This window comes from Vidua macroura, unplaced genomic scaffold (assembly GCF_024509145.1).
Source record: "Vidua macroura isolate BioBank_ID:100142 unplaced genomic scaffold, ASM2450914v1 whyUn_scaffold_217, whole genome shotgun sequence".
In the NCBI taxonomy this organism is placed as follows: Eukaryota; Metazoa; Chordata; class Aves; order Passeriformes; family Viduidae; genus Vidua; species Vidua macroura.
This window is the reverse complement of record NW_026530590.1, coordinates 14,256-37,110: the sequence shown is the minus strand read 5'-3', so window position 1 is coordinate 37,110 and position 22,855 is coordinate 14,256. Positions and strand designations below refer to the sequence as shown.

At 59.1% G+C, this 22,855-nt stretch overlaps 1 protein-coding gene across 1 annotated transcript in view; it reads left to right on the top strand.

The window, feature by feature from the left end:
* The window catches only part of LOC128802931 (chromodomain-helicase-DNA-binding protein 8-like), a gene marked incomplete at its 3' end in the record, with an annotated part of 45,556 nt that overhangs the window by 8,956 nt on the left and 13,745 nt on the right, over window positions 1-22,855 (top strand). The window contains 13 exon segments of the mRNA XM_053969489.1: window positions 2,529-2,608; window positions 2,752-2,793; window positions 4,761-4,778; window positions 5,178-5,277; window positions 6,925-6,942; window positions 6,944-7,009; window positions 8,652-8,810; window positions 10,325-10,399; window positions 10,401-10,435; window positions 12,808-13,051; window positions 14,358-14,534; window positions 19,112-19,255; window positions 20,604-20,859. Coding sequence (XP_053825464.1) covers window positions 2,529-2,608; window positions 2,752-2,793; window positions 4,761-4,778; window positions 5,178-5,277; window positions 6,925-6,942; window positions 6,944-7,009; window positions 8,652-8,810; window positions 10,325-10,399; window positions 10,401-10,435; window positions 12,808-13,051; window positions 14,358-14,534; window positions 19,112-19,255; window positions 20,604-20,859 — 1,414 coding nt within the window.

Below are 22,855 nucleotides of genomic sequence, written 5' to 3'. Positions count from 1 at the left end.
TTCTTCTTCTTTGTCATCTTCATCATCTTCATTGTCTTTGTTGTGTTCTTCATCATCGTCATCGTCTTCTTTATCTTCCCTTCCGTCGTGTTCCCGACGGCGACGCGCTGCCCTCCGTGCAGTTCTTCGTGGTGGGTGCCCTTCATCATCATCATCTTCATCTTCATCATCCTCATCTTGATCTTCTTCATCTTCCTTTTGATCGTCTCCACCATCTTCATCATCTTCTTTGTCTTCCTTGTGTTTTTGGTCTTCATCATCCTCTTGATCTTCATCATCATCTTTATCGTCTTCTTGATCTCTATCTTCTTCGTCATCTTTATTTTCTTCTTGATCTTCATCATCTTCATCATTTTCTTGATCTTGATCTTTGTCATCGTCATCGTCTTTATTGCCTTCTTCGTCTCCATCGTCTTCTTCATCATCTTTATGGTCTTCTTGATCTTCATCATCACCTCCGTTGTCTTCTTGATCATCATCATCGTCATCTTCATCGTCTTCTTCATCTTCATCATCTTTATAATCTTCTTGATCTTCGTCATCACCTCCATTGTCTTCTTGATCATCATCATCATCGTCTTCATCATCTTCTTTATCTCCGTTGTCTTCTTGCTCTTCGCTTTTGTCGTCTTCGTCCCGTTCCTCATCTTCATCACCATCGTCTTCATCGTCTTCGTCGTCATCATTGTCATCTTCATCTTCTCCTTCATTGTTGTCATCTTCTCCACGGCCTTCATCCTCCTCATCTCCTCCACCCCATCATCTTCATCACCAACCTCCTGACGTTCTTCACCTCGTCCATCATCTTCCTCACGTCCTTCATCCCCGTGACCTTCATCCCCTTCTCCACCTTCATCCTCCTCACCTCCTCCACGACCTTCATCCCCTTCATCCCATCTCCATCATCTTCATCACCTCCTTCATCTTCCTCACCTTCTTCATCCCCGTTCCCATCATCCTCCTCACCTCTTCCGTGACCTTCATCCCCTTCATCCCATCTCCATCATCTTCATCACCTCCTTCATCCTCCTCACCTTCTTCATCCCCGTTCCCATCATTCTCACCTCCTCCATGACCTTCATCCCCATCCCATTCCCATCATCTCCATCATCTTCATCGCCACCTTCGTCCTCCTCCCCTTCTTCATCCCCGTTCCCATCATCCTCCTCACCCCCTCCATGCCCACGACCTTCATCCCCTTCATCCCATCTCCATCGTCTTCATCACCTCCTTCATCCTCCTCACCTTCTTCATCCCCGTTCCCATCCTCCTCACCTCCTCCGTGACCTTCATCCCCATCATCCCCATCATCTTCATCACCACCTTCATCCTCCTCACCTTCTTCATCCCCGTTCCCATCATCCTCATCTCCTCCGTGACCTTCGTCCCCATCCCATTCCCATCATCTCCATCATCTTCATCGCCACCTTCGTCCTCCTCACCTTCTTCATCCCCGTTCTCATCATCCTCCTCACCTCCTCCGTGACCTTCATCCCCTTCATCCCATCCCCATCGTCTTCATCACCGCCTTCATCCTCCTCACCTCCTCCGTGACCTTCATCCCCTTCATCCCGTCTCCATCATCCTCCTCGCTCCTCCGTCCCCGTGCCCTTCATCCCCATCCTCTTCCTCCTCGACTTCTTCATTCCCATGACCTTCATCCCCATCCCGTTTCCCATCATCTCCATCATCTTCATCGCCACCTTCATCCTCCTCACGTTCTTCATCCCTGTGATCATCCCCATCCCGTTCCCTTCATCCTCCTCACCTCTTCCGTGACCTTCATCCCCTTCATCCCATCTTCATCGTCTTTATCACCACCTTCATCTTCCTCACCTTCTTCATCCCCGTTCCCATCATCCTCCTCACCTCCTCCATGACCTTCATCCCCTTCATCCCATCATCTTCATCACCACCTTCATCCTCCTCATCTCCTCCCGTGACCTTCATCCCCTTCATCCCATCTCCGTCATCTTCATCGCCTCCTTCATCCTCCTCACCTTCTTCATCCCCGTTCCCATCATCCTCATCTCCTCCGTGACCTTCATCCCCATCCCATTCCCATCATCTCCATCATCTTCATCGCCACCTTCATCCTCCTCACCTCCTCCATGACCTTCATCCCCATCATCTCCATCATCTTCATCGCCACCTTCATCTTCCTCACTTCCTCCATGACCTTCATCCCCATCATCCCCATCATCTTCATCGCCACCTTCATCCTCCTCACCTCCTCCGTGACCTTCATCCCCTTCATCCCGTCTCCATCATCCTCCTCGCTCCTCCGTCCCCGTGCCCTTCATCCCCATCCTCCTCCTCCTCACCCCCTCCATGCCCACGACCTTCATCCCCACCCCACCCTCCTCCTCCTCCTCACCCCCTCCGTCCCCCCTCACCTTCCTCACCCCTGCTGACCTTCCTCCCGTCCATCCTCCTCCTCCTCCTCCTCCTCCTCCCCGTCCCCCCTCGCCTTCCTGGCCCCCGCTGACCTTCCTCCCGTGCCTCCTCCTCCTCCTCCCGTCCCGCAGGAGAACCCGAGCGAGGAGGACGCCGCCATCGTGGACAAGGTCCTGTCCATGCGCGTGGTCAAGAAGGAGGTGAGCGGTCAGCGGCCAGCGGTCAGCGGCCCAGCGGTCAGCGGGTGGCCTGGGGGCGGCCTGGGGGCGGCCTGGGGGCCTTCCTCACCCTCCTCCTCCTCCTCACCCTCCTCCTCGTCATCGTCGTCGTGGCCCGCAGCTGCCCTCGGGACAGGTGGTGGAGGGCCGAGGAGTTCTTCGTCAAGTACAAGAACTAGTAGGTGCCCGCCGCCCGCCCAGCGGTCACTCGCGGTCACTCGGGGTCACCTCGGGGTCACTCGGGGTCACTCGGGGTCAGTTATGGTCACTCAGGGTCACTCGGGGTCAGTTATGGTCACTCAGGGTCACTCAGGGTCACTCGGGGTCAGTTATGGTCACTCAGGGTCACTCAGGGTCAGTTATGGTCACTCGGGGTCATTTGTGGTCTCTCGGGGTCACTCGCGGTCACTTGGGGGTCACTCAGGGTCATTTGTGGTCACTCGGGGTCACTCAGGGTCAGTTATGGTCACTCGGACTCACTCGGGGTCTTTTGTGGTCATTCGGGGTCATTTGTGGTCACTCGGGGTCAGTTATGGTCATTTATGGTCACTTGGGGTCACTCGCGGGGCACTCGGGGTCAGTTATGGTCACTCGGGGTCATTTATGGTCATTTGTGGTCACTCGGGGTCAGTTATGGTCACTCGGGGTCACTTGGGGTCAGTTATGGTCATTTGGGGTCACTCGGGGTCACTCGGGGTCATTTACGGTCAGTCAGGGTCAGTTTATGGTCATTTATGGTCACTCGGGGTCACTCGGGGTCAGTTATGGTCACTCGGGGTCACTTGGGGTCACTCAGGGTCAGTTATGGTCATTTGTGGTCACTCGCGGTCACTCGGGGTCACTCGGGGTCATTTATGGTCATTTGTGGTCACTCAGGGTCATTTATGGTCACTCGGGGTCACCTCGGGGTCATTTGTGGTCACTTGGGGTCATTTGAGGTCACCTCGGGGTCACTCGCGGTCACTCATGGTTGGGGTCACTCGGGGTCAGTTTGGGGTCATTTTTGGCCGTTTTGGGGTCATTTTTGGGCGTTTTGGGCCATTTTTCTTCATTCAGAAGGAATTCTGCTCATTTTTGGGCGTTTTCGCTCATTTTTTTGGGAGGCGATTTCGGGCGGTTTTGGGGTCCCAGGCGGGGGGGGGGCGGGGCCTCACCTGCGGCAGGTGACGCTGGCCCCGCCCCCAGCTCCTCCCTGCACTGCTCATTCTGGGCTCGTTTGTGTTCATTTTGGGGTGGTTTTTGCTCATTTTTGGGTGGTTTTCGCTCATTTTTTGGGGTGATTTCGGGCGGTTTTGGGGTCCCGGGCGGGGGGCGGGGCCTCACCTGCGGCAGGTGACGCTGGCCCCGCCCCCAGCTCCTCCCTGCACTGCTCATTCTGGGCTCGTTCTGGCTCATTCTGGGCTCGTTTTTGTTCATTTTTGGGTCGTTTTTGTTCATTTTCGCTCATTTTTTGGGTGGTTTTCGCTCATTTTTGGGTGGTTTTGGCTCATTTTTTGGGGCGATTTTGGGCAGTTTTGGGGTCCCGGGCGGGGGGGCGGGGCCTCACCTGCGGCAGGTGACGCTGGCCCCGCCCCCAGCTCCTCCCTGCACTGCTCATTCTGGGCTCGTTCTGGCTCATTCTGGGGTGGTTTTTGCTCATTTTTGGGTGGTTTTGGCTCATTTTTTTGGGTGATTTTGGGCGATTTCGGGGTCCGGGCGGGGGGGGCGGGGCCTCACCTGCGGCAGGTGACGCTGGCCCCCGCCCCCAGCTCCTCCCTGCACTGCTCATTCTGGGCTCGGTTTTGTTCATTTTGGGGTGGTTTTTGCTCATTTTTGGGTGGTTTTGGCTCATTTTTTGGGGTGATTTCGGGCGGTTTTGGGGTCCCGGGCGGGGGGCGGGGCCTCACCTGCGGCAGGTGACGCTGGCCCCGCCCCCAGCTCCTCCCTGCACTGCTCATTCTGGGCTCGTTCTGGCTCATTTTGGGGTGGTTTTTTGTTCATTTTTGGGTCGTTTTTGTTCATTTTTTGCTCATTTTTGGGTGGTTTTCGCTCATTTTTGGATGGTTTTCACTCATTTTTTGGGGTGATTTCGGGCGGTTTTGGGGGGTCCCAGCTGGGGGGGGGCGGGGCCTCACCTGCGGCAGGTGACGCTGGCCCCGCCCCCAGCTCCTACCTGCACTGCTCATTCTGGCTCGTTTTTGTTCATTTTTGGGTCGTTTTTGTTCCGTTTTGGGCTCATTTTGGGGTGGTTTTTGCTCATTTTTGGGTGGTTTTCGCTCATTTTTTGGGGTGATTTCGGGCAGTTTTGGGGTCCCGGGCGGGGGGGGCGGGGCCTCACCTGCGGCAGGTGACGCTGGCCCCGCCCCCCAGCTCCTACCTGCACTGCTCATTCTGGGCTCGTTTTTGTTCATTTTTGGGTGGTTTTCGCTCATTTTTGGGTGGTTTTCGCTCATTTTTGGGTGGTTTTCGCTCATTTTTTTGGGGTGGTTTCGGGCGGTTTCGGGGGGTCCCAGCGGGGGGGGCGGGGCCTCACCTGCGGCAGGTGACGCTGGCCCCGCCCCCAGCTCCTACCTGCACTGCGACGTGGGCGACGATCGCGCAGCTGGAGAAGGACAAGAGGATCCACCAGAAGCTGAAGCGCTTCAAGACCAAGATGAACCAAATGCGGCACTTCTTCCACGAGGTGCCGGAACGTTCTGGAACGGGGGGAAAACGGGGGAAAAAACGGGGGTTTTGGGAAAAAAACGGGGGTTTTGGGGAAAAAAAACGGGGGGTTTGGGGGGAAAATCTGGGGTTTGGGGAAAAAACCCAGGGGTTTTGGGGGAAAAAAACGGGGGTTTTGGGGAAAAAAAATTGGGGGTTTGGGGAAAAATCTAAGGGGTTTGGGGGAAAAAAAACGGGGGGTTTTTGGGAAAAAAAAAAACGGGGGGTTTGGGGGAAAAATGGGGGGGTTTGGGGAAGAAAATGGGGGGTTTGGGGGAAAAAACGGGGGGTTTTGGGAAAAAACGGGGGTTTTGGGAAAAAAACGGGGGGGTTTTGGGAAAAAATCTGGGGGGTTTTGGGGGAAAAATGGGGGGGTTTTGGGGAAAAACAGGAGTTTGGGGGAAAAAACGGGGCTTGGGGGAAAAAAAAACGGGTTTGGGGGAAAAATGGGGGGTTGGGGAAAAAAAACGGGGGTTTGGGAAAAAAAAACGGGGGGTTTGGGGGAAAAAATGGGGGTTTGGGAAAAAACGGGGGTTTGGGAAAAAAATGGGGGTTTTGGAGGGAAAAAACGGGGGGTTTTGGGGGAAAAAATGGGGGTTTTTGGGGGAAAAAAACGGGGGGTTTTTGGGGAAAAAAATGGGGGTTTTGGGGGAAAAAAACGGGGGGTTTTGGGGGGAAAAAATGGGGGTTTTGGGGGGAAAAACGGGGGTTTTGGGGAAAAATGGGGGTTTGGGGGAAAAAACGGGGGTTTTTGGGGGAAAAAAACGGGGCTTGGGGGGAAAAAAAAACAGGGGTTTGGGGGAAAAAATGGGGGTTTGGGGGAAAAACGGGCGGGTTTGGGGAAAAACGGGGGTTTGGGAAAAAAAATGGGGGTTTGGGGAAAAAAACGGGGGTTTTGGGGAAAAAACCCGGGGGTTTAGGGGGGAAAAAAACGGGGGTTTGGGGGGAAAAACGGGGGGTTTGGGAAAAATCCAGAGGATTTGGGGGAAAAATCGGGGGTTTGGGGAAAAATCTGGGGGGTTTGGGGGAGAAAAAAACGGGGGTTTTGGGGGAAGAATTGGGGGTTTGGGAGAAAATCTGGGGGGTTTTGGGGGGAAAAATGGGGGTTTGGGAAAAACATGGGGGGTTTGGGGGAAAAAATGGGGGTTTGGGAAAAAAATGGGGGTTTGGGAAAAAAATGGGGGTTTTGGGGGAAAAACCCGGGGGTTTTGGGGGAAAAAACGGGGGGGGTTGGGGAAAAAATGGGGGTTTGGGAAAAAATCCGGGGTTTTGTGGGGCAAAAATTGGGGGTTTTTGGGTGGAAAAATTGCGGGGGTTTTGGGGGGAAAACCCCGAGGTTTTAGGAAAAATCCGGGGTTTTTTTCGGGGGAATAATGGGGTTTTTTTAGGGGGGAAATTGAGGGATTTTGGGGGGAAATTGGGGGATTTTTGGGAGAAAAAATGGGGATTTGGGGGGGGAAATTGGGGGATATTGGGGGGGAAATTGAGGGATTTTGGGAGAAAAATGGGGATTTTGGGGGGAAATTGGGGGATTTTGGGGGCAAAATTGGGGGATTTTGGGGGAGATCCGGGGGAAGCGGGGCAGAGGCAGATTTTGGGGTGGAAAAAGCGGATTTTGGGGCTCCAGGATGAGGAGCCCTTCAACCCCCGACTACGTGGAGGTGGATCGGATCCTGGACGAGTCGCACAGCGTGGACAAGGACAACGGCGAGGTGGGCGGGGACGGGGTTTGGGGTGAAAAACGGCAGATTTGGGGTTTGGGGTAAAAAATAGAACATTGGGGAGTTTGGGGGTTAAAAAATGTGAAATTGGGGGTTTGGGGTTAAAAATGTGAAAATTTGGGAGTTTCTGGGGTTAAAAATGTGAAATTTGGGAGTTTCTGGGGTTAAAAATGTGAAATTTGGGAGTTTCTGGGGTTAAAAATGTGAAATTGGGATTTTGGGTTAAAAACATAAAATTGGGATTTTGGGTCAAAATGTGAAATTGGGGGGTTTGGGGTTAAAAAATGTGAAATTGGGGATTTTGGGTAAAAAATGTGAAACTGGGGATTTTGGGGTTAAAAATCTAAAATTGGGCATTTTCAGGGGGTTTGGGGTGGCAGAACCCCAAAGTTGGGTTTTTTGTGCTTTTGTGCTGTTAAAAACCCCAAAATTTGGGATTTCCATCAATTTCCCAAAGGTAGAATCCCAAAATTGGGGATTTTTGTGGTTCTGGGGTAGAAAAACCCCAAAATTTGGGGTTCTCAACGGATTTCACCCTGGCGGGTCACCTGCCCAGGTGTGTCCAGGTGTGTCCCCCCCCCCCGTTCTGGGCTGGGTCACCTGCCCAGGTGTGTCCAGGTGTGTCCCCCGTTCTGGGCTGGGTCACCTGCCCAGGTGTGTCCCCCCCTGTTCTGGGCTGGGTCACCTGCCCAGGTGTGTCCAGGTGTGTTCCCCTCCCCCAGCCTTGTGGTTTATCCATCCCCTGCCCAGGTGAGCTCCCTCACCTGCCCAGGTGTGTTACATTACCTGCCCAGGTGTGTTACATTACCTGCCCAGGTGAGCCCGCTCACCTGCCCAGGTGTTCCCCAGCCCGTGGTGTATTACATTACCTGCCCAGGTGTGTTACCCTCACCTGCCCAGGTGAGCCCGCTCACCTGCCCAGGTGTTCCCCAGCCCGTGGTGTGTTACCTCACCTGCCCAGGTGAGCCCCTTCACCTGCCCAGGTGTTCCCCAGCCCGTGGTGTGTTACCTCACCTGCCCAGGTGTGTTACATTACCTGCCCAGGTGTGTTACCTGCCCAGGTGTGTTACCTCACCTGCCCAGGTGAGCCCGCTCACCTGCCCAGGTGTTCCCCCAGCCCATGGTGTATTACCTCACCTGCCCAGGTGTGTTACATTACCTGCCCAGGTGTGTTACATTACCTGCCCAGGTGTGTTACCTGCCCAGGTGTGTTACCTCACCTGCCCAGGTGAGCCCGCTCACCTGCCCAGGTGTTCCCCAGCCCGTGGTGTATTACCTCACCTGCCCAGGTGTATTACATTACCTGCCCAAGTGTGTTACATTACCTGCCCAGGTGAGCCCGCTCACCTGCCCAGGTGTGTTCCCAGCCCGTGGTGTATTAGATTACCTGCCCAGGTGTGTTACCTCACCTGCCCAGGTGAGCCCGCTCACCTGCCCAGGTGTTCCCCAGCCCGTGGTGTATTACCTCACCTGCCCAGGTGTATTACATTACCTGCCCAGGTGTGTTACCTGCCCAGGTGTATTACCTCACCTGCCCAGGTGAGCCCGCTCACCTGCCCAGGTGTTCCGCAGCCCGTGGTGTATTACCTCACCTGCCCAGGTGAGGTCGCTCACCTGCCCAGGTGTTCCGCAGCCCGTGGTGTACTACCTGGTGAAGTGGTGCTCGCTGCCCTACGAGGACAGCACCTGGGAGCTGCAGGAGGACGTGGACGAGGCCAAAATCGCCGAGTTCAAACGGATCCAGGCGCGGCACCCCCGAGCTCAAGAGACAGGTGAGACACGCCCCCCGCAGGTGAGACACGCCCCACAGGTGAGACACGCCCCCCCGCAGGTGAGACACGCCCCGCAGGTGAGACACACCCCTTACAGGTGAGACACGCCCCTGCAGGTGAGACACGCCCCGCAGGTGAGACACGCCCCTTACAAGTGAGACACGCCCCTTATAGGTGAGACACGCCCCCCGCAGGTGAGACAGGTTCCTTACAGGTGAGACACGCCCCCGCAGGTGAGACACGCCCCACAGGTGAGACACGCACCCCTCAGGTGAGACAGGGCCCACAGGTGAGACACGCCCCTTACAGGTGAGACACGCCCTGCAGGTGAGACACGCCCCCGCAGGTGAGACACGCCCCTTGCAAGTGAGACACGCCCCTTATAGGTGAGACAACGCCCCGCAGGTGAGACACGCCCCCCGCAGGTGAGACACGCCCCGCAGGTGAGACACGCCCCTTACAGGTGAGACACACCCCCGCAGGTGAGACACGCCCCCGACAGGTGAGACACGCCCCTTACAGGTGAGACACGCCCCTTATAGGTGAGACACACCCCCCACAGGTGAGACAGGTTCCTTACAGGTGAGACACGCCCCTGCCAGGTGAGACACGCCCCGCAGGTGAGACACGCCCCTTACAAGTGAGACACGCCCCTTATAGGTGAGACACGCCCCGCAGGTGAGACAGGCCCCTTACAGGTGAGACAGGCCCCTTATAGGTGAGACACGCCCCCCCGCAGGTGAGACAGGTTCCTTACAGGTGAGACACGCCCCTTATAGGTGAGACAGGGCCCGCAGGTGAGACAGGCCCCGCAGGTGAGACAGGGCCCTTACAGGTGAGACAGGTTCCTTACAGGTGAGACACGCCCCTTATAGGTGAGCCCTGCCCCCTGCAGGTGAATACTGCATACCTGTCTCACCTGGGTCTCACCTGTATCTCACCTGTCTCACCTGTATCTCACCTGTATCTCACTTGTATCTCACCTAATCTCACCTGTACCCTCACCTGTCTCACCTGTCTCACCTGTGTCTCACTTGTATCTCACTTGTATCTCACCTGATCTCACCTGTATCTCACTTGTATCTCACCTGTACCTCACCTGTCTCACCTGTGTCTCACCTGTCTCACCTGTCTCACCTGTACCTCACCTGTCTCACCTGTGTCTCACCTGACTCACCTGTACCTCACCTGACTCACCTGACTCACCTGTATCTCCCTTGTCTTACATGTACTTCACCTGACTGATGTGTCTCACCTGTCTCACCGGTCTCACCTGTCTCACCTGACTCACCTGTACCTCACCTGACTCACCTGTACCTCACCTGTCTCACCTGTATCTCACCTGTATCTCACCTGACTCACCTGACTCACCTGTCTCACCTGACTCACCTGTGTCTCACCTGTGTCTCACCTGTCTCACTTGACTCACCTGTGTCTCATCTGTATCTCACCTGTACCTCACCTATCTCACCCGTGTCTCACCTGTGTCTCACCTGTGTCTCACCTGTCTCACCTGCGCAGCCCGCGCCCCCAGGCCGGGGCCTGGAAGAAGCTGGAGGCGTCGCACGAGTACAAGAACCACAACCGGCTGCGGGAGTACCAGCTGGAGGGGGGTCAACTGGCTGCTCTTCAACTGGTACAACAGGTGAGCACACCTGGGCACAGGTAACACACCTGGGGAACGGGGAAACACCTGGGGAAAACAGCGAGGATAGGGGAAAACAGCCGGGACAGGTGAGCACACCTGTCGGGCAGTACCAGCTGGAGGGGGTCAACTGGCTGCTCTTCAACTGGTACAACAGGTGAGCACACCTGGGCACAGGTAACACACCTGGGGAATGGGGAAACACCTGGGGAATGGGGAAACACCTGGGGAAAACAGCCGGGACAGGTGAGCACACCTGTCGGGCAGTACCAGCTGGAGGGGGTCAACTGGCTGCTCTTCAACTGGTACAACAGGTGAGCACACCTGGGCACACCTGGGCACAGGTAACACACCTGGGGAACGGGGGAACACCTGGGGAAAACAGCCGGGACAGGTGAGCACACCTGTCGGGCAGTACCAGCTGGAGGGGGTCAACTGGCTGCTCTTCAACTGGTACAACAGGTGAGCACACCTGGGCACAGGTAACACACCTGGGGAACGGGAAAACACCTGGGGAAAACAGCCGGGACAGGTGAGCACACCTGTCGGGCAGTACCAGCTGGAGGGGGTCAACTGGCTGCTCTTCAACTGGTACAACAGGTGAGCACACCTGGGCACACCTGGGCACAGGTAACACACCTGGGAAACACCTGGGGAATGGCTGGGGAAAACAGCCGGGACAGGTGAGCACACCTGTCGGGCAGTACCAGCTGGAGGGGGTCAACTGGCTGCTCTTCAACTGGTACAACAGGTGAGCACACCTGGGCACAGGTAACACACCTGGGCAACACCTGGGGAATGGGGAAACACCTGGGGAAAACAGCCAGGATAGGGGAAAACAGCCGGGACAGGTGAGCACACCTGTCGGGCAGTACCAGCTGGAGGGGGTCAACTGGCTGCTCTTCAACTGGTACAACAGGTGAGCACACCTGGGCACACCTGAGCACAGGTAACACACCTGGGAAACGGGAAACACCTGGGGAAAACAGCCAGGACAGGTGAGCACACCTGTCGGGCAGTACCAGCTGGAGGGGGTCAACTGGCTGCTCTTCAACTGGTACAACAGGTGAGCACACCTGGGCACAGGTAACACACCTGGGGAACGGGGAAACACCTGGGGAATGGCTGGGGAAAACAGCCGGGACAGGTGAGCACACCTGTCGGGCAGTACCAGCTGGAGGGGGTCAACTGGCTGCTCTTCAACTGGTACAACAGGTGAGCACACCTGGGCACACCTGGGCACAGGTAACACACCTGGGGAATGGGGAAACACCTGGGGAACGGCTGGGGAAGACAGCCGGGACAGGTGAGCACACCTGGCACAGGTAACACACCTGGGGAATGGCTGGGGCAGGTGAGGGTACCTGGGACAGGTGAGCACACCTGTTGTGTTATGTGTCCCAGGTGTGTCCCAGGTGGTGTCTGACCTGTCCCAGGGGTATCTCAGGTGTATTCCAGGTGTACCTTGCCTGTCTCAGGTGTACCCCAGGTGTATGGCAGTTGCATGTTACCCGACTGCGGTGCACATTACCTGTCCCAGGTGCACCTTACCTGTCTCACGTGCACCTTACTTGTCCCAGGTGTGCATTACCTGTCCGAGGTGCACAATACCTGTCCTAGGTGTATTTCAGGTGTTCATTACCTGTCCCAGGTGCTCGTTACCTGTCTCAGGTGTATTTCAGACACTCATTACCTGTCCCGGGTGTTCGTTACCTGTCCCACTCGCACCTCACCTGTGGCTCACCTGTCGCTCACCTGTGGCTCACCTGCATCTCACCTGTGTCTCACCTGCATCTCACTTGTGTCTCACCTGTCGCTTACCTGCGTCTCAGCTGTGTCTCACCTGTCGCTCACCTGTGTCTCACCTGTCACTCACCTGTCACTCACCTGTCACTCACCTGTGTCTCACCTATGGCTCACCTGTGGCTCACCTGTGGCTCACTTGTATCTCACCTGTCCTCACCTTTCACTCACCTTTTACTCACCTTTCACTCACCTGTGTCTCACGCGTGTCTCACCTGTGTCTCACTTTTCACTCACCTTTCACTCACCTGTGTCTCACCTGTGTCTCCCCTGTGTCTCACCTGCGTCTCACCTGTGTCTCACCCTGTCTCACCTGTCGCTCACCTGTGTCTCACCTGTGTCTCACCTTTCACTCACCTGCATCTCACCTGTGTCTCCCCCTCTCACCTGTCGCTCACCTGTGTCTCACCTGTGTCTCACCTTTCACTCACCTTTCACTCACCTGTCGCTCACCTGTCTCACCTGTGTCTCACCTTTCACTCACCTGTCACTCACCTTTCACTCACCTGCATTTCACCTGTGTCTCCCCCTCTCACCTGTGCCTCACCTGTGCCTCACCTGTCGCGCAGGCAGAACTGCATCCTGGCGGACGAGATGGGGCTGGGCAAGACGATCCAGTCGATCGCCTTCCTGCAGGAGGTGCACGGCGCAGGTGTGCGCGGCCCCTACCTGGTGATCGCGCCGCTCTCCACCATCGCCAACTGGGAGCGCGAGTTCGGCACCTGGACGGGGCTGAACACCATCGTGTACCACGGGAGCCTGGCCAGCCGGCAGATGATCCAGCAGTACGAGATGTACTGCAAGGACAGCAAGGTGAGCTCACCTGTGCACACCTGTGCACACCTGTATTGTGTATAACACACCTGTGACACACCTGTGCACACACCTGTGCACACACCATGGTGCACCACGGGAGCCTGGCCAGCCGGCAGATGATCCAGCAGTACGAGATGTACTGCAAGGACAGCAAGGTGAGCTCACCTGTGCACACCTGTGCACACCTGTATGGGGTCTGTGATACACCTGTATGGGGTCTGTGATACACCTGTATGGGGTCAGTGACACACCTGTGCACACACCATCGTGTACCACGGGAGCCTGGCCAGCCGGCAGATGATCCAGCAGTACGAGATGTACTGCAAGGACAGCAAGGTGAGCTCGCCTGTGCACACCTGTGCACACCTGTGCTGTGTGTAACACACCTGTGACACACCTGTGCACACACCATCGTGTACCACGGGAGCCTGGCCAGCCGGCAGATGATCCAGCAGTACGAGATGTACTGCAAGGACAGCAAGGTGAGCTCACCTGTGCACACCTGTGCACACCTGTATGGGGTCTGTGATACACCTGTATTGTGTGTGTGATACACCTGTATGGGGTCAGTGACACACCTGTGACACACCTGTGCACACCCCATGGTGTACCATGGGAGCCTGGCCAGCCGGCAGATGATCCAGCAGTACGAGATGTACTGCAAGGACAGCAAGGTGAGCTCACCTGTGCACACCTGTGTTACCTGTGCACACCTGTATGGGATCAGTTACACACCTGTACACACCTGTACACGCCTGTACATGTATCATGGCGTGCCACAGCAGCCCGGCAGGTGACCCAGAGATAGGACACGCCCCATGGGGTCGGCGAGGTGAGCTCACCTGTCCCACCTGTGCACACCTGTATGGGGTCTGTAATACACCTGTATGGGGTTAGTGACACACCTGTGCACACACCATCACGTACCGCAGCTGCCTGGCAGGTGACCCAGAGGTAGGACACGCCCCATGGGGTCGGCGGGGTGAGCTCACCTGTCCCACCTGTGCACACCTGTATGGGATCAATTACACACCTGTACGCACCTGTACACATATCCCAGTGTACCACAGCAGCCCGGCAGGTGATCCAGAGATAGGAGACACCCCATGGGGTCGGCGAGGTGAGCTCACCTGTCCTACCTGTGCACACCTGTATGGGATCAATTACACACCTGTGCACACCTGTACACACCTGTACACATATCCCAGTGTACCACAGCAGCCCGGCAGGTGATTCAGAGATAGGAGACGCCCCGTGGGGGCGGCGAGGTGAGCTCACCTGCGTTACCTGTGCGCACCTGCAGGGCCGGCTGATCCCAGGTGCGTACAAGTTCGACGCGCTCATCACCACCTTCGAGATGATCCTGAGCGACTGCCCCGAGCTGCGCGAGGTGCCCTGGCGCTGCGCCGTCATCGACGAGGCGCACCGGCTCAAGAACCGGCACTGCAAGCTGCTCGACAGCCTCAAGCACATGGAGCTGGTCAGTGCACCTGGGCACACCTGGGCACACCTGGGCACACCTGGGCACACACCTGGGCACACACCTGGGCACACACCTGGGGGGTTTGGGGTCGGGCACCGGCTCAAGAACCGGCACTGCAAGCTGCTCGACAGCCTCAAGCACATGGAGCTGGTCAGTGCACCTGGGCACACCTGGGCACACCTGGGCACACACCTGGGCACACACCTGGGGGCTCTAGGAGCACACCTGGGCACACACCTGGGCACACACCTGGGCACACACCTGGGGGGTTTGGGGTCGGGCAGCGCCTCAAGAACCGGCACTGCAAGCTGCTCGACAGCCTCAAGCACATGGAGCTGGTCAGTGCACCTGGGCACACCTGGGCACACCTGGGCACACCTGGGAGCACACCTGGAGGTTCTAGGAGCACACCTGGGGGGTTTGGGGTCGGGCAGCGCCTCAAGAACCGGCACTGCAAGCTGCTCGACAGCCTCAAGCACATGGAGCTGGTCAGTGCACCTGGGCACACCTGGGCACACACCTGGGCACACCTGGGCACACACCTGGGGGCTCTAGGAGCACACCTGGGCACACACCTGGGGGGTTTGGGGTCAGGCACCGGCTCAAGAACCGGCACTGCAAGCTGCTCGACAGCCTCAAGCACATGGAGCTGGTCAGTGCACCTGGGCACACCTGGGCACACCTGGGCACACCTGGGAGCACACCTGGGCACACACCTGGGGGCTCTAGGAGCACACCTGGGCACACCTGGGCACACACCTGGGGGGTTTGGGGTCGGGCACCGGCTCAAGAACCGGCACTGCAAGCTGCTCGACAGCCTCAAGCACATGGAGCTGGTCAGTGCGCACCTGGGCACACCTGGGCACACCTGGGCACACACCTGGGGGCTCTAGGAGCACACCTGGGCACACACCTGGGGGGTTTGGGGTCAGGCACCGGCTCAAGAACCGGCACTGCAAGCTGCTCGACAGCCTCAAGCACATGGAGCTGGTCAGTGCACCTGGGCACACCTGGGCACACACCTGGGCACACCTGGGCACACACCTGGGGGGTTTGGGGTCGGGCACCGGCTCAAGAACCGGCACTGCAAGCTGCTCGACAGCCTCAAGCACATGGAGCTGGTCAGTGCACCTGGGCACACCTGGGCACGCACCTGGGCACACCTGGGCACACACCTGGGCACACACCTGGGGGGTTTAGGGTCAGGCACCGGCTCAAGAACCGGCACTGCAAGCTGCTCGACAGCCTCAAGCACATGGAGCTGGTCAGTGCACACCTGGGCACACCTGGGCACACCTGGGAGCACACCTGGGCACACCTGGGGGCACACCTGGGGGCTCTAGGAGCACACCTGGGCACACACCTGGGGGGTTTGGGGTCGGGCACCGGCTCAAGAACCGGCACTGCAAGCTGCTGGACAGCCTCAAGCACATGGAGCTGGTCAGTGCACCTGGGCACACCTGGGCACACCTGGGGGCTCTAGGAGCACACCTGGGCACACACCTGGGCACACACCTGGGGGGTTTGGGGTCGGGTACCGGCTCAAGAACCGGCACTGCAAGCTGCTCGACAGCCTCAAGCACATGGAGCTGGTCAGTGCACCTGGGCACACCTGGGCACACCTGGGAGCACACCTGGGGGCTCTGGGAGCATACCTGGGCACACACCTGGGGGGTTTGGGGTCGGGCACCGGCTCAAGAACCGGCACTGCAAGCTGCTCGACAGCCTCAAGCACATGGAGCTGGTCAGTGCACCTGGGCACACCTGGGCACACCTGGGCACACCTGGGAGCACACCTGGGCACACACCTGGGGGGTTTGGGGTCGGGCACCGGCTCAAGAACCGGCACTGCAAGCTGCTCGACAGCCTCAAGCACATGGAGCTGGTCAGTGCACCTGGGCACACCTGGGCACACACCTGGGCACACACCTGGGCACACACCTGGGCACACACCCGGGGGGTTTGGGGTCGGGCAGCGCCTCAAGAACCGGCACTGCAAGCTGCTCGACAGCCTCAAGCACATGGAGCTGGTCAGTGCACCTGGGCACACCTGGGCACACCTGGGAGCACACCTGGGGGCTCTGGGAGCATACCTGGGCACACACCTGGGGGGTTTGGGGTCGGGCACCGGCTCAAGAACCGGCACTGCAAGCTGCTCGACAGCCTCAAGCACATGGAGCTGGTCAGTGCACCTGGGCACACCTGGGCACACCTGGGCACACCTGGGAGCACACCTGGGCACACACCTGGGGGGTTTGGGGTCGGGCACCGGCTCAAGAACCGGCACTGCAAGCTGCTCGACAGCCTCAAGCACATGGAGCTGGTCAGTGCACCTGGGCACACCTGGGCACACACCTGGGCACACACCTGGGCACACACCTGGGCACACACCCGGGGGGTTTGGGGTCGGGCAGCGCCTCAAGAACCGGCACTGCAAGCTGCTCGACAGCCTCAAGCACATGGAGCTGGTCAGTGCGCACCTGGGCACACCTGGGGGCACACCTGGGCACACACCTGGGCACACACCTGGGGGGTTTGGGGTCGGGCACCGGCTCAAGAACCGGCACTGCAAGCTGCTGGACAGCCTCAAGCACATGGAGCTGGTCAGTGCACCTGGGCACACCTGGGCACACACCTGGGAGCACACCTGGGCACACACCTGGGCACACCTGGGCACACCTGGGCACACCTGGGCACACACCTGGGCACACCTGGGAGCACACCAGGGCACACACCTGGGCACACCTGGGGGCTCTAGGAGCACACCTGGGCACACACCTGGGGGCTCTAGGAGCACACCTGGGCACGCACCTGGGCACACACCTGGGGGGTTTGGGGTCAGGCACCGGCTCAAGAACCGGCACTGCAAGCTGCTCGACAGCCTCAAGCACATGGAGCTGGTCAGTGCACCTGGGCACACCTGGGCACACCTGGGAGCACACCTGGGGGCTCTAGGAGCACACCTGGGCACACACCTGGGGGGTTTGGGGTCGGGCACCGGCTCAAGAACCGGCACTGCAAGCTGCTCGACAGCCTCAAGCACATGGAGCTGGTCAGTGCACCTGGGCACACCTGGGCACACCTGGGCACACACCTGGGCACACCTGGGAGCACACCTGGGCACACACCTGGGGGGTTTGGGGTCGGGCACCGGCTCAAGAACCGGCACTGCAAGCTGCTGGACAGCCTCAAGCACATGGAGCTGGTCAGTGCACCTGGGCACACCTGGGCACACACCTGGGCACACCTGGGCACACACCTGGACTTACACAGGGGATGCTCCAGGTGACCCCTGGCAGGTCCCGGCGGGGCTGCGCGTTGCAGGTGCCCTCACCTGCGTGTCGTTCGTCTCACCTGTGTCTCACCTGTGTCTCAGCTGTGTGTCACCTGTCCCTTACCTGTCTCACCTGTCTCACCTGTCTCACCTGCTGACGGGCACGCCCCTGCAGAACGTGGTCGAGGGGCCCCCGAGCCCCTCGTGTGCCCCCTGTGCCTCACCTGTCCCGTGTGTTTTACCTGTTTTACCTGTCTCTCAGGTGTCTCACCTGTCTCAGGTGTCTCACCTGTGTCACCTGCAGGAGCACAAGGTGCTGCTGACGGGCACGCCCCTGCAGAACACGGTCGAGGAGCCCCCGAGCCCCTCATGTCCCCCTTGTGCCTCACCTGTCCTGTGTGTTTTACCTGTCCCAGGTGTTTTTTTCTGTCTCTCACCTGTCTCACCTGTCTCACCTGTGTTACCTGTAGGAGCACAAGGTGCTGCTGACGGGCACGCCCCTGCAGAACACGGTCGAGGAGCCCCCGAGCCCCTCGTGTGCCCGCTGTGTCTCACCTGTCCCGTGTGTTTTACCTGTTTTACCTGTCTCAGGTGTCTCACCTGACTCAGGTGTGTTACCTGTCGCACCTGCAGGAGCACAAGGTGCTGCTGACGGGCACGCCCCTGCAGAACACGGTCGAGGAGCCCCTGAGCCCCTCGTGTGCCCGCTGTGCCTCACCTGTCCTGTGTGTTTGGTGTGTTTTACCTGTATCTCACCTGTCTCAGGTGTCTCACCTGTCTCACCTGTGTCACCTGCAGGAGCACAAGGTGCTGCTGACGGGCACGCCCCTGCAGAACATGGTCGAGGAGCCCCCGAGCCCCTCGTGTGCCCGCTGTGTCTCACCTGTCCCGTGTGTTTTACCTGTTTTACCTGTCTCAGGTGTCTCACCTGACTCAGGTGTGTTACCTGTGTCACCTGCAGGAGCACAAGGTGCTGCTGACGGGCACGCCCCTGCAGAACACGGTCGAGGAGCCCCTGAGCCCCTCGTGTCCCCGCTGTGCCTCACTTGTCCCGTGTGTTTTACCTGTCCCAGGTGTTTTTTCTGTCTCTCACCTGTCTCACCTGTCTCACCTGTCGCACCTGCAGGAGCACAAGGTGCTGCTGACGGGCACGCCCCTGCAGAACACGGTCGAGGAGCCCCCGAGCCCCTCGTGTGCCCGCTGTGCCTCACCTGTCCCGTGTGTTTGGTGTGTTTTACCTGTTTTACCTGTCCCAGGTGTCTCACCTGTATCTCAGGTGTCTCACCTGTGTTACCTGCAGGAGCACAAGGTGCTGCTGACGGGCACGCCCCTGCAGAACACGGTCGAGGAGCTCTTCAGCCTCCTGCACTTCCTGGAGCCCTCCCAGTTCCCGTCCGAGGCCGAGTTCCTCAAGGACTTCGGCGACCTCAAGACCGAGGAGCAGGTGAGGCCGCGCACCTGGGCGCACCTGGGCGCACCTGGGGACAGCTGGGGGCACCTGGGCACACCTGGGGGCACCTGGGCACACCTGGGCGCACCTGGGGGACACCTGGGGGACACCTGGGGACAGCTGGGGAGCACCTGGGGGCACCTGGGGGACACCTGGGCACACCTGGGGACAGCTGGGGGCACCTGGGCACACCTGGGCACACCTGGGGGCACCTGGGGGACACCTGGGGGACACCTGGGGGAGCACCTGGGGACAGCTGGGGACAGCTGGGGACACCTGGGGGCACCTGGGGGACACCTGGGGGACACCTGGGGACAGCTGGGGACACCTGGGCGCACCTGGGGACACCTGGGGACACCTGGGCGCACCTGGACACACCTGGGGACAGCTGGGGGCACCTGGGGACAGCTGGGGACACCTGGGGGATACCTGGGGGACACGTGGGGGCACCTGGGCACACCTGGGTGCACCTGGGCACACCTGGGGACAGCTGGGGGCACCTGGGGATAGCTGGGGACACACAGGTGCCCAGGTGCACCCATAACCCCTCGTACCCACCCCCTCCCGCTCCCTGAGCCCCGCCCAGGTGTGACAGGTAGCACAGGTGCACTCATAACCCCCCGTAGCCACGCCCAGGTAGCACAGGTGTGCCCATAAGCTCTCATAGCCCCACGTGGGCACCCTGCGAGCCCCGCCCAGGCGTGACAGGTGGCACAGGTGTGCCTGTAACCCCTCATAGCCACGCCCAGGTAGCACAGGTGTGTCAGTAGCCCCCCGCAGCCACGCTCAGGTAGCACAGGTGCACCCATAACCCCTCATAGCCACGCCCAGGTAGCACAGGTGTGCCCGTAACCCCTCATAGCCACGCCCAGGTAGCACAGGTATGTCAGTAGCCCCCTGTAGTCACGCTCAGGTAGCACAGGTGTGCCTGTAACCTCTCACAGCCACGCCCAGGTGTCACAGGTGCACCTATAACCCCTCGTACCCCCCCCCCCGTCCCCGTCCCCAAGCCCCACCCAGGTGTGACAGGTAGCACAGGTGCACCCATATCCTGTAATACCCACCCCTGAGCACCCTGTGAGCCTCGCCCAGGTGTGACAGGTAGCACAGGTGTGTCAGTAGCCCCCTGTAGTCACGCCCAGGTAGCACAGGTGTGCCTGTAACCCCTCATAGCCACGCCCAGGTAGCACAGGTGCGCCCATAACCCCTCACACCCACCTCCCCCTGCTCCCCAAGCCCGCCCAGGTGTGACAGGTGCACCTGTAACCCCTCCCACCCACCCCCCCCCCCCCGCTCCCCGAGCCCCGGGCGGGCGTGACGGGCGCGGCGCTCACCTGCGCAGGTGCAGAAGCTGCAGGCGCTGCTGAAGCCGATGATGCTGCGGCGGCTGAAGGAGGACGTGGAGAAGAACCTGGCGCCCAAGCAGGAGACCATCATCGAGGTGGAGCTGACCAACGCGCAGAAGCGCCTGTACCGCGCCATCCTGGAGCGCAACTTCGCCTACCTGGCGCGCGGGGCGGGGCACGGCAACGTGCCCAACCTGCTCAACACCATGATGGAGCTGCGCAAGTGCTGCAACCACCCCTACCTCATCAACGGTGAGCACCTGGGCACACCTGGGTACGCCTGGGTACACCTGGGCACACACCTGGGCAGTCACAGGCACACCTGTGCAGTCACAGACACACCTGTGCAGTCACAGACACACCTGGGTATGTGTACAGCACACCTGGGCAGTCACAGACACACCTGGGCAGTCACAGACACACCTGGGCAGTCACAGACACACCTGGGTACGTGTACAGCACACCTGTGCAGTCACAGACACACCTGTGCAGTCACAGACACACCTGGGCACACCTGGGTACATGTACAGCACACCTGTGCAGTCACAGACACACCTGTGCAGTCACAGACACACCTGGGCACTCACAGACACACCTGGGCAGTCACAGACACACCTGGGCACACCTGGCGCGCGGGGCGGGGCACGGCAACGTGCCCAACCTGCTCAACACCATGATGGAGCTGCGCAAGTGCTGCAACCACCCCTACCTCATCAACGGTGAGCACCTGGGCACGTACAGGCACACACCTGGGCAGTCACAGGCACACCTGGGCACACCTGGGTACACATACGGGCACACCTGGGCAGATACATATATACCTGGGCACACCTGGGTACGCACCTGGGCAGTCACAGACACACCTGGGCACACTTGGGTACATGTACAGGCACACCTGGGCAGTCACAGACGCACCTGGGCACACCTGGGTACGTGTACAGACACACCTGTGCAGTCACAGACACACCTGGGCACACCTAGGTATGTGTACAGCACACCTGTGCAGTCACAGACACACCTGGGCACACCTGGGTATGTGTACAGCACACCTAGGCAGTCACAGACACACCTGGGCAGTCACAGACACACCTGGGCACACCTGGGTACGTGTACAGACACACCTGGGCAGTCACAGACACACCTGGGCACACCTGGGTACGTGTACAGACACACCTGGGCAGTCACAGACACACCTGGGCAGTCACAGATATACCTGGGCAGTCACAGACACACCTGGGTACGTGTACAGCACACCTGTGCAGTCACAGGCACACCTGGGTACACCTGGGTACACGTACAGACACACCTGGGCAGTCACAGACACACCTGTGCAGTCACAGACACACCTGGGCACACCTGGGTACGTGTACAGCACACCTGGGTACATGTACAGACACACCTGGGCAGATACAGATACACCTGGGCACACCTGGGTACACATACGGGCACACCTGGGCAGATACATATATACCTGGGCACACCTGGGTACGCACCTGGGTAGTCACAGACACACCTGGGCACACCTGGGCACACCTGGGTACACGTACAGACACACCTGGGCAGATACAGACACACCTGGGCACACCTGGGCACACCTGGGCAGGAACGGATCGTGGCCCAGCTCCGCACCTCACTGCCGGCAGTGAGCGCCGGGTAGGGGTCACCTGACGGTCAGCGGCGGTCAGTGATGGTCACTCATGGTCAGTGGTGGTCACTCATGGTCAGTGATGGTCACTCATGGTCAGTGATGGTCAGCGGCGGTCAGTGATGGTCACTCATGGTCAGTGGTGGTCAGTGATGGTCACTCGTGGTCAGTGATGGTCACGCATGGTCAGTGATGGTCAGTGATGGTTAGTGAGTGGTCAGTGATGGTCAGTGCCGGTCAGTGATGGTCAGTGGTGGTCAGTGCTGCTCACCTGTGCCTCACCTGTGCCTCACCTGTGCCTCACCTGTGCCTCACCTGTGCCTCACCTGTCCGTGCAGGTGCGGAGGAGCAGATCGTGGCCGAGCTGCAGCAATGGGGGGGTTCCATGGTGCTGGTCAGTGCTGGTCACTGCTGGTCAGTGGTGGTCAGTGCTGCTCACCTGTGCCTCACCTGTCCGTGCAGGTGCGGAGGAGCAGATCGTGGCCGAGCTGGGGCAATGGGGGGGTTCCATGGTGATGGTCAGTGCTGGTCACTGATGGTCAGCGGTGGTCAGTGCTGGTCAGTGCTGGTCACTCGTGGTCAGTGCTGGTCAGTGCTGGTCAC